We start from the raw sequence: 12,253 nt of genomic DNA, 5'->3' as shown, positions 1-12,253 counted from the left end.
TGAGAGCCCTTTATGGGACAAGGGTTGTGTTCGATCTGATTATCTTTTATCTTCCCCAGTTCATGGCAAGTACCACAGTTATTATTTGGTGACCTGCCTCTATTTCACCTAATATCCTGTCCTGTGCTGCCACTGTACTAGAAATGTTGGCTGGGTGTACAGCTTGCATATCTTCAGTCAACTCTGTTGTACTCTCCCAAGCGCTTAATACAGTGTTCTGCAAATAGTAAGCGCTGAATAAGTACCATTGATGATATCTTGAGAAACCATCCCCAACATGAATTTGCTTTCCCAGTTAAAAGAAGTCTTTCAAACCCATAAGGTGCAGAGTCAAATACACCTTTTGCCTTCTACAAAGACAGCCCTTCCTAGCTTGACGCCGTTCACCACCTGAAAAGAAGCTTTTCAGTCTCATTAGCTCAGTCGGTCTAAGGCCTAGAAGAGAGAGAAAAGAAGAGACACACAGAAAAGGCAAGGAAAGGAAATGCTTTGTGATGTCTGACTGGCCAGTTTGGTTAGCAAACCTCAGAGGGCTTTATTCCTGACCTTGAATAAGTCCAGCTGTGGAGAAACAAGATGACAATGGTCAATTAATTCCTGTTGGCATGTTTTATTTCAAATGCAAAGCATCCTTGGGATTAAAATAAATGCTACCAGCTTCATGGATGCATTTAAATTAATGATTTTTTTCCCTTTTGCTTCTTGATCCCATAATACCCCCATCTTTTAATGGATAAACGCTAAGCTCTCCTCTGGGTGATTTGAGATGCATTATATATTGTTACACAATCTAAAGGAAGCCTCTGTCTCTTTTTATTTCATTCTTCCAGGTGATACTTATTCTGACAAAGCTCTACGACTTCAACTTGGGGAGTGTGACTGAGAGCTCGCTCTGGAGGTAAGCGGATTAAACTCTCCAAACGAAGGCAGATGGAGTGCTTTACTGGCTCCTCTGAAATAGATTGCTAACGTGCTGAGCGGGAGGATGAACCAGGGAGGAATAGAAAGGTTAGCTCCAACAGCTTCCAGCCTGTGAGTGTCCAGCGACCTTCACATCTGCCAGGGAACCAACTGAGTGCAGGAGGTCTGAAGTTTCCTAAGGATCATGAGGCAAGGAGGCAAAAGGGAAAATAGTACCAGGTCCTCCGAAAGACAAACGTGACAACACAGCCAGGGGCTGCTTTAGTGTCTGCACGATGCAACTGGGACTGTGGGTCCTTGCGTTGACCTTTGCGATCACTTGTGCCCACGAGGTCACTCACATCCCCTGTGGGTGAATTTCACTGTCAGTGGCATCTTCAATTCTGAAAGGCTTCAGGACCCTCTACCTCCCCTGCCCCCTCACCCTTCTGTCTGCCCCACCCCAGCGTGTTTGTGCATGTGAAAATTTTTCCATCGTATCCTTGAAATGGGAACTGTTGGAGCCGGCCTCTTCCACGGGTATCATGTTAGAGCTTTTTCAATATCGGCATGACATTACTGATTCGTCTTCAGTTTGAGGTCTCCTATGACCCACCGAGACATTTTTTTCTCCTCTAATTGGGCCTCGTCACTCCCTTTGGCTTCTCTCCATGAATGGTCCATCTTGTACTTCCCCCTAATGAGTTTCACCTTTTTCTGGTTGCTTCATCAGTGGTTTTCAGGATTTTATTCCAGTTTTTCAGAGTATGCACATAATTTATCCCACATAATTTATTTGCCAATTTAACCACTCAAGGGCTCAGCTTGGAAAATATCCTGTAGCTACAATTGAGGCTACCTCTTTATGTCTCTGCCCCCTCTACTCATCCTGTAGGTTGGCACCATTCAGGCCACCTTCCCATGTACCCACACCCTACATCCACCTCATGGAATTACCACTAAATCTGAGATCCAATAAGGAAGTGGTAAAACCTACTGAGACCGGATTGATTGTTGCCTTGGCCGAGTTTTATAACCTAGTAGCAAGGGGTATGTGTTACACTGCTCTCACATTTGTATAATGTAATGTGGTGGAAATCATGGGGAGAAAGCTGCCACCAGCTACCTTTCATTTGGCCATATCCTCGGCCCTAGAGGCTGGGCTGGCCCTGTTTTCTGTCCTCTTCCTTGACTCTCGAGTCAATGTTTAGGATCTAGTGATGCTACTCTTTCTCTCTTCCCTGCCTGTTTTCAGAGCAGTGCAGTGGGTTGGGGACCAGTGAGGTGGAGGGCAGTAGACTGGTAACAATCTAGCAAATGCAAAGGGATTAACAGTTCGTAACCACTGCCGGAGCGCCTCAGTTCACAGGCTGGCTGAATCCGCATTACACTGTGCCTTGATCATCCGTAAAGGTATAAATAACCATGTGGCTAATAAATGGGAACATAACTGTTTCCACTTACCGTGTACTTTTCAGGGTATTTAAGCTTTTAAAAACTTTTACCTTGTACCTAACAAGTACAAATGACACCATGATGACACTTTAAGCATAATTACTGTGCAATCTGCTTGGCATAAATAATGAAATGAGTCAGCAAATCCCATCCTAATGCTGAGAAGTGACAGCAGCCCCTCTGCCTCTCGGGAGATTGTAGTAGGGAGCAGTTCCTAGTGGATAGAGCATGGGCCTTGGAGCCAGAAAGACCTGGGTTCTAATTCCGGTTCTGTCACTTGTCTGCTGTGTAACCTTGGGCAAGTCACTTAGCCTCTCTGTGCCCCAGTTCCCTCATCTGTAAAACGGGGATTAAAACTGTGAGCCCCATGTGGGATTAAAACTGTGTCCAACCTGATTAGCTTGTATCTACCCAAGTGCTTAGTACAGTGTCTGGCACATAGTAAGCACTTAAAAAATATATTTTAAAAGTAATAAAAAAAGATAGGCTTAGATGCACCGAGGTGATTGCAACAACACTGGCTGCCCCTTTGCTTCCTCTCAAACCAGGCCTGAGTGTCCAGTGGATTCACAGTATCAAAGCTCGTAGAAGCATCACCTGAATAATAATAATAGTAATTTAGGGTACATTGGAGGCATAGTTCAGGGCACGGAACTTTGAATAAGGTGAGTAAACTTCAGAGGACATTGGCCATGTCTCGTTCAGGATCTTAAGAGTTACTTAAAGCCTTGAGATGTGTCCTTTGTCCTTAGAAGTTTCCTCCCCTGTGAAATGGGTATGCTAGAAACTGAAGAGGGTCCCGGGATTTAGCCCAAGGAAGAGGAGGTGTCTGCCCACACAGCTGGGCCCCTTTAGTAATAATAAAAATTGGGGCAGTAAGCACTTACTATGTGTCTATCATTGCTCTAAGCGCTGGGGTAGATATGAAGTAATCATATTGGTCCCAGGCCCTGTCACCCATGGGACTCCTATTCTAAGTGGGAGGGAGAGCAGGGATTGAATTCCCATTTTACAGATGAGGAAATTGAAGCACAGAGAAGTCAAATGATTTGGCCAAGGTCACAGAGTGGGGATTAGAACACCAAATAGGGGGTGAAGGATGGAAGATAGCCAGCAAATGAGACTGAGAGGGAGTGATTGGAGGGATAGGAAAACCAAGAGTTTGCTGCATCAGAAAAACTAAGGTAAGATAACATTCCCAGGAATAGAGATTGATCAACATTATTAAAGGCAGTGGAATGTTCCAAGGTCCATTAGGTAAGAGTAGAGCCCATTGGAAATGCCTAAGTGGAAGTCAGGGGTGACCTAGGAGATCTCAGTTTCTTTTGTCTCTATATCTTGTTCATTTATTACATCTCAGGCTGTTGTCTTTGTCATTTGTTTGTCTCTCCTAATTGTTTTGTCAGTGACCTTTTAGGGGGGTGTATATATGCTGTTTTTTTAGAGGAGACCTTTCAGATTTATTAATGTTGTACTTGCCAAGAAAGTCCTGATAATAATTGCCAAGACTTCCCAGAAGATATTAGTTTACAGATTTTAATGACACTCATGACTTATTTATGGGCTTCCCCTTACATCTGTTCGTCCCTATTCCTTGGTGGAATTCCTGCTGAATTGGAATGAATTAATAAAAACAGAATCCCAGATTGGAGAAGCATTTTCACTCTCCTATTAATTAAAAGCTTTCTCCCCCTGTTCTTTAATCTTTTCATGTGTTAGCTTCAGATGACTGGCACGGTGCATGCTGTGAGGAAATTCTGTCTCAGAAACTGTTTTCTGTTTGCTTCTAAATTGATCAGTGGTATTTTTCAAGCATTTCCTGTGTGAAGAGCTGTACTAAGAACTTGGTTGAGTACAAAGGTAGCAAGACATGTATTTCTTCTCCTCAGAGAGCTTACAGTCTTATGGTTGAGTGGTGCAGTCTGAAATTCTTTATGAATTGCGTGAGCGGGAGTTGGCAGAAGGTTATAATGAGTAGTACTATACAAATGTCAGGAAGAAGTAGCTGGATACATTGAATATTAAAAATACGTTATGGGGGTGTTGAGGCTAGGATTAAAACACTTATGTACCAAGTGCAGCTGTTGGGTTGTGGAGTCAAGTGCTGGGAATTAATCAGAGAAAGTTTCATGGAGGTAGTGAGGCTTTGAAGTTGGAGAGAGCTATGATCTGGCAGATTCAGTGAGTGGCAGGCCTGGGGTACAGCATGTGTGAGGAGAGCAGTTGCCCTTGCCTTTAAGAGATGAGAGAGGATAGGTCAGAGAAGGTAGAAAGGGTAGATTGACAATGATGGTGGAGAGGTTGATAGGAGAAATAATGACAAGAAGTAATAGCTGAAGCTATGAATGGATGAGAAGTAGCTAAAATGTGAGAGGAAGCTCCTGAAAGTTCACTGGGTCCTGGAGAATGAAAACTTTACCTCTTCCTTGTCTCCAAAGTGAGAGTCCAACTTTGCCTCTACCTTGTCTCCAAAGTGAGTCCCCAAGTCCAGTGCTTCTCAGGTTTTTACCTTCCACATACACTTTTTCCTCTTGCCCTGTATTCACCCTGTGATTCCCCCACCCCTGATTTCCATCTCCCTCCAAGAGGCCTTCCCTGACTAAGCCCTCATTTCCCCTCCTCCCTCTCCCTTCCGCATCACCCTTGCACTTGGATCTGTACCCTTTAAGAAGCAGCGTGGCTTAGTGGAAAGAGCCCGGGTGGGAGTCAGAGGTCCTGGGTTCTAATCCCTGCTCCACCACTTGTCGTCTGTGTGATTTTGGGCAAGTCACTTAACTTCTCTGTGCCTCAGTCATTTCATCTGTAAAATGGGGATTAAGACTGTGAGCCCCACATGGGACAACCTGATAAACCTGTATCTACCCCAGTGCTTAGAACAGTGATTGGCACATAGAAAGCACTTAATAAATAACATCATTGTTATTATAATTTAATCATCTTCAACTCACAGCATTGATGTACTTATCGATCAATTATTTTAATGTCTGTCTTCCCCTCTAGCCTAGTCTTGTGGATATAGAGTGTGTCTACCAACTCTGTTGTATTGTACTCTCCCAAGTGCTTAGTAGAGTGTTCTGCACCCATAGGCACTCAATAAATATGATTCATTGATCAACAGAAAGACAGGTTCTAGTTTGTCTCAGCCCCTTTTCCCAAGAAGGTCCTGAAAAGTGGCAAGGAGTGGGAGTTGGGGGTGTCTTAGTTGATTCTATTCATATAGCTCAAAGTCCAATTCAGCGCCTTGCCAAGCCACTATACAAGTGTGACTGGGAAGTCCTCCTCTTTGATGTCCCCCTCCTCCAACTGAGGATCCCAAATGCCAGGTTGAGAAACACTGACTCAATGTAACCTAAAGGCAAGTGAACGCACCTCTCTTGGGGGGAAGCTGTCACTTCGAAGGCCCTGGCCCATTCAGTTGACCTGACCCTGGTTCCTCCCCTAGACCAAAATGGCTCAAGAAATGGTTTGGCCAGTGATCAAGGAGGAATTACCTAAATCTATAGGCATTCAGGTACCTATTTTTTTAATGGTATTTAAGTGCTTCCTTTGCGCCAGGTACTGGGGTAGATACGAGTTAATTGGTTTGGACCCAGTCCCTATCCCACAGGGGGCTCACAGTCTTAATCCCCATTTTACAGATGAGGTAACTGAGTCATGGAGAAGTTTAGTGATTTGCCCAAGGTCCTCTGACTCCCAGACCCATGCTCTTTCCAATAGACGGTACTGCTTCTCCCGAATCTTGATGTGGAAAAGTGAGGAGCTGAGGCTGGAATTCCACATGTATAGGACCCTCTCATCAACACAGATCTCCGTGGTGAGCTCTTGATGGACAATAATGGTCAGATTCCTGGGTTTCTCCCACAGAACAACTACAGGGTGAAGAAGCTAAACCTAATTCTGAAGCCTATTAGAGACTACCTTTACTAGAGGACTGCCATTTGTGGGGAGGGGAGTTCAGAGATATGGATCTAGTTCTCAAATCTGATGTTCTCATATTTGCGGTTTAGAGAAATGGATCCTTTTTATGACCTTTTCTTTTTCTCCCTATTAGGCAGGGTGCATAAATCTTAGTTTCTTTGTCCAGTGGCTAGTAGAATCTAACACTTTAGCATGGATTGTGTCTGTTTATATTGGTCTTTTATGTTGTTTTTTTCTTCCCTCCAAGCACCGTGCCATTTTATAACAATCATAAATAACGCTGGTAGTGGAGAAATGGTGTGAAAATTATTCCATCCTTTTCCATAGCCCTAGCTCTCTCTCATTATCGCTGCAGTAGATTCATTAGGTTTCTAATGAAGTTAATAAGTGAACAGCATCAAACAGCCCCTTCTAAAAATGATGTTTACAAATGGCTTCATTTCCCCAGCCTGAAAGGTGGGTCCTTAATTTATTCCCTTGCCAGATGTTCTGCACATGGGCCTTATGAATGTTTTGAAGCTAAAAAACATAAAAGACCCCACCATAGGGTTCATATATTTCCAAGTTTATAGGATAACAGATTTTTTTGTCTGCCCCATTCTTGCTTGTATATAATCACTGTAAAGATTAGGTAGTCGAGCTTTCCTAGTTACTTTCTCATCATTTGGTGGCCAATTGCTTTATTGAACAGCATCTGTAAATGTTGTTAGAAACCTCTGAGCTGCTTTTTCTCAAGGGCCATTGCCCTAGAAATTATTTTGTGAGATAAAAATGGGTAGCTAAACCTCTTCTGCATCCCAGGAGCTGTGGGGAACCTGCAGAAGGGTTAGTTATTCCTCTTTGGTGGCTGAGGAAGCCTAGATAGAATGCCATAACTGCAATATCCTAGACAACCAAGAACAGTAGAACAATGTCTAGGGAGAAAAATGCCTCGAAAGATCAGAAAAAGGATCCATTTCTCCAAACCATAAATATCAGAACACTGAATTTATGAACTAGATCCATTTCCCCCCAAATCAGGCCTCTAGTAATGGTATTCTGTGTAGGCTCCACCACTGGGTTTAGCTTTCTCGCCTTTCTGCTGCTTATGTGGGAGAACCCAGGAATCAGACCACTAATTGCCCATCATGAGCTCACCAAGTAGATCTGTGTTGACAGCAGGGTCTTATATGCATGGAATTCCAGCCTCACTCCTGACTTTTCCACATCCGGGTATGGCAGAAGCAGCCTAGTTGGAAGAGCACAAGTTCCAACTGGGTATTAGAGGCCCTGGGTTCTAATCCTGGCTCTGCCAATTGCTTGCTGTGTGACCTTAATAATGTTAATAATGTTGGTATTTGTTAAGCGCTTACTATGTGCAGAGCACTGTTCTAAGCGCTGGGGTAAACACAGGGGAATCAGGTTGTCCCACGTGGGGCTCACAGTCTTAATCCCCATTTTACAGATTAGGGAACTGAGGCACAGAGAAGTTAAGTGACTTGCCCACAGTCACACAGCTGGCAAGTGGCAGAGCTGGGATTCGAACTCATGAGCCCTGACTCCAAAGCCCATCTCTTTCCACTGCGCCATGCTGCTTCTCTGGGTGAGTCACCTTGGGTGAGTCACCTTGGGTGAGTCACTTCACTTCTCCATGCCTCAGTTTCCTCAACTGTAAAATGGGGATTAAATCCTAGTCCCTCCTACTTAGACTGTGAGTCTCATGCGGGACAGGGAATGTGTCCAACCTGATAAACTAGTATCTACCCCAGTGCCTAGAACAGTGCTTGACACATAGTAAGCACTTAACGAATACTCTAAAAGCTCTCACTGTTTTATTTCTTTGTCCTCTCCACTTTGAGAAAAGTCAGTTGTTGGCTTCATCTGGAGCTTATTTTAGACCTCACTTCAGTGAATTTAGAAAGGGCATTTAGTGGTACTTGTGCCTCCTAAAGAGCCCTTTTACTGCTTCACCCATTCTAAGTTGTATCACCATTTTTTTTTTCTTGTTCCCTGCCAGGAGTGATGCAAGCCACTGCTCATACAGCAATCCATAGTAGAGTTCTTATCATTATCAATGACATTCATAAAGGTTAATTATTGGAATGAGCTCTGGCACTTACTAATTAGCACCATTACACAATCAGCGCACAATTTGACAGCAACAGGCTTTCTTAATCACTTATCACTGATCTTAGAAAGGGCTGCTCAAAAGTCAGTGTAAATTGTTTTTGCTGGGATGGGCTTTCCAGGGTCAGGGTGACCAGGTAGCTGGGATCATGGGTTCTCAGGAAACAGAATCTGGAATTTGGCAACAGTCTGATCCCTAAGGATGGGAATCCATGTGTGGTCCTTCTGAATGTTTCAGTAGGTCTTGATTGAATTACTGACATTAAAAATAAGAAAATTGAGCACATTTTTCCCCATTATAATTGTAATGAATGAGATCTCTCTATAAAGGTTAATAAATCTAGAAAACAAGCAGTGTGGTCCAGTGGAAAGAGCACAGGCTTGGGAGTCACAGGACCTGAGTTCTAATCCCAGCTCTGCCAATTGCTTGCTGTATGGCCTTGGGCAAGTCACTAAACTTCTCTGTGCCTCAGATTCCTCAACTGCAAAATGGGGATTAAATATCTGTTCTCCCTCCCACCTAGACTAGGAGCCCCTTGTAGGACAAGCTCTGTTTCAACATAATTAACTTGTATCTATCCCAGGGTTTAGAACAGTGTTTGAGACAGAGTAAGCACTTAACAAACACCATTAAAAAATTGGGGTAGTTAATGGGGGAGCCTTGTTGATCTATGACACTCTTTACATTTTAAAGACTTCCAGGAAATCTTTCTTGTTGGGCCTCCTCCATTTTATTTGACAAATTGCAGTGCCTTTGTGATACTGATAATAGCTGTTTTTTCTCCGTCCCCATCGCCAACCTTAGATGTTAGGACGTTTAGTTTGGGCACTGAGTCTTTCAGGTTATTGGTAAACTATTCTTCTATATTCTTAATGTGTTTGTGTTCATTTTATTCTTCCCTGATGGAAGTTTATTTCCTTGTCAGAATTTGGCAAACTCTTTCCAACCAAGAGCCTCCAAGTTTTAATGATTCCTTCAGTAATGTAAACCCCCCAAAACATATTGTGCAAAAAGAAACCAACACTTAGTGAGGAGTGAATACAGTAATTTTGTCTTGCATGAGGATAAAAATCAAGACTCAAAATGGCAGAAACCGTGGAGGAGTTGTGAAGGAGTGGTGCATCAACATAATATGTGGGGTTAAAAGAATAGTCATAGAATATTATACATGAACTAAATTTCTAGCACGTGTACAGTGAATGGCCCATCTTTGAAGGGAAAACTTTGGAAATGGGTAAATTAACATCAAAAATTTGTGTTAAATTGTTAATTTTAGTTCCCAAGATCCCTCTTATACTTCAAACATGTATCTACTGCTTTGGGCTAGATATTAGACTTCAAAGGTTGGCTGTCTTACAAGATTTCTACAAATGATTTTCACTGACTTTTTGAAATTCTCAATTTGTAAGGAGCCAAGGTATGGCTACCAGCTGACTATTAAAATGAAAAACGCACCACCAATAGGTAATTGCCAAAGAGGTAAATTGTCACGGGAAGAATCAATCGTATTTATTGCACATTTACAGTGCACTCACTGAACTAAGCGCTTGGGAGAGTACAGTATAACAGAGATGGTACACATGTACCCTGACAACAATGAGCTTATAGTCCAGAGGGGCTATATTGATTAATATAAATACACTCAGATATAAACATAAGTGCTGTGGGGCCGAGGGAGGGGTGAATAAAGGGTGCAAATCCAAATGTAAAGGTGACACAGAAGGGAGTGAGAGAAGAGGAAATGAGGGCTTAGTTGGGGAAGGTCTCTTGGAGGAGATAAGTCTCTGAAGGTGGGGAGAGTGACCATATTTTTGGATATGAAGAGGGAAATCATTCTAGACTAGTGGCAGTACATAGGTGAGAGGTCCACGATGAGATGGAGGTAAGTTTGTTCTCAACCCTGAGGCCTATTATGGAATGAAGGTGGAAGGAGGAATACTAAGGAGAAAGGGTACTTACATTATTTGATCTCCTTTTCCATACCCTTAGTGAATCACCCCCCGCCAACAGCACCTTGGGAAAAATGCCTCATTACCAGAAGGGCATTAGGCATTTGGAAAGCTAAAGACCAATCGTAATCTGAGTAACATCACTAAATCAAATTGCTGGAAGGTGCCATGAAGTCATCTGGTCCAGCATCCTGCCTCCTGGAAGGTGAATCACTAGGCCATCCAGGACACAGAGACACTTACGGTTTGCCTAAAGATCTCCGGGGCTGGAGGCCGCTCAGCGTCATCTGAGGAATTGACTGCTGTCTTGACACAGGGGCATGATCTCAGCCTGCTCCTTTGGAGTTAGGGCTTCTCTGAGAACACACAGTCAGAAGGCTTTAGTTGCTGTTCCAGCTTTGATGCTAGTTTGCCCAGGAGCCCTTGAGGAAGTAGAGGTAGTCAGGGTGGTTAGAGACCCAGTTGAGGGTAGCCTGACTTGACTCTTCCTAGTCCATTTGCTGAGCCCCAGGTCCCCCAGTTAGCTCTTTTTTTGGGTCTTCTGCTGATTTTTATGGGGAGACTAGATGGATGCTGATTTGTTGAAAATCATAGTGTAAACTCCTCATCTACCAAAACGCTTTGAGAGTAATATGGTACATACATGACTAGAGTTCAACTCATATGTCAAGTGGATTTATCCTTGTGGGAATTTGGTCTCTGGGTGGAAGCGGTGGGACATGTTATTTATTTTTTTCAAATTCTCAAGATTCCTGAATAAAAGAGTCTCCATGCAAATTAGCAGTAGTAATGGAGATCTGGTGAGCTGCCTGTGGTGGGAGCAGCTGCACATCAAAGAGACGTCTGAAGCTTTATCGGGGAATGCAGAAAGTTGGATGGGGATCTGGGGGTGGGGGAAGAGAGGGATTGACTTTGTGCCAATATTTATAAGCTGAATTTTCCCTGTTCTTGAAATGTTCCCGGTCACTTTGAAAACAGGAATGGCCAGAAATCTAGGGAGGACAGGCTTCAGGAGAATTCCAGCCACATTTGCTGTAATAGCTGAGCGTGAGGAAAGTGTAGAGGGATCAGGTGGTCTGACTAGGACTGATTGACCCAAGTGAAATTCATATGTGGGAAAAGCCATTTCAAATGAGAACCCAGAGAAATATGGAATCTTTTTCCTTTTTAGAAAAGATTGGCATTTGAAGGCAATGCAATTTAGATGCGTGTCATTGCGGAGACTGTCTCCGCTTCCAGACTGACCGCAGAGCAGTGTGGGGTTGCTTGGGCCAGCTGAGCCGAGACAGTGTGCTGCTGGAGTGCAAGAAAGTTCATTGCTGAAATGACAACTCACCAGAAAATGCCCGATGTCTTATGCTAGGATTTAAAATTGCCTTTCAACCAATTGAAAAAGAATTGAGTTTCTCTGTGTTGGGGTGAAAATTTTTCTTAGAGAGAATGTCCAGAGAAAATGAGAGTACTGAGCTGGGGGCCAGTTATTCCTTCCTACCTGGATGATTGAGTCCTTCATTTCCCAGTGGGCTTAATTGGGATCAGACTGGTCCTCTAGGAAACTGGCAAACCCTGATGGGTCAGTGTCTCTGCTAGTCAATCTGAACCATTGCTTTGTGGGTGGGCAAATCAGAGAGGTGGAAGGCAGGCTGCTAACAGCCAGAGCCTGGTCCAAGGAAAGAACGACCCTGAGTTAGGAAAGAGACAGATGAGCAAGCAGCCAGATGCTGAGGAGGAGGAAGGGAGAAGCATTGTGGCATAGTACATATAGCGTGGGCCTGTGAGTCAGAAGGACCTGAGTTTTAATTCTGATCTGCCACTTGTCTGCTGTGTGACCTTGGGCAAGTCACTTCACTTCTCTGTGCCTCACTTCCCTCGTCTGTAAAATAGGGATTGAGACTGTGAGCCCCATGTGGGACAGGGACTGTGT

At 43.7% G+C, this 12,253-nt stretch overlaps 1 protein-coding gene across 1 annotated transcript in view; it reads left to right on the top strand.

Annotated features, from left to right (window-relative positions):
* The window catches only part of SORCS3 (sortilin related VPS10 domain containing receptor 3), a 400,591-nt gene that overhangs the window by 125,193 nt on the left and 263,145 nt on the right, over nucleotides 1–12,253 (top strand). Inside the window, exon 2 of the mRNA XM_029080272.1 lies at nucleotides 831–898. Within this exon, the coding sequence (XP_028936105.1) occupies nucleotides 831–898 (68 nt within the window). The remainder of the gene's footprint in view (nucleotides 1–830; nucleotides 899–12,253) is intronic.

Source organism: Ornithorhynchus anatinus, chromosome 16 (genome assembly GCF_004115215.2).
Source record: "Ornithorhynchus anatinus isolate Pmale09 chromosome 16, mOrnAna1.pri.v4, whole genome shotgun sequence".
Taxonomy (NCBI): domain Eukaryota; kingdom Metazoa; phylum Chordata; class Mammalia; order Monotremata; family Ornithorhynchidae; genus Ornithorhynchus; species Ornithorhynchus anatinus.
This window is presented reverse-complemented; position numbering and strand designations above follow the sequence as displayed.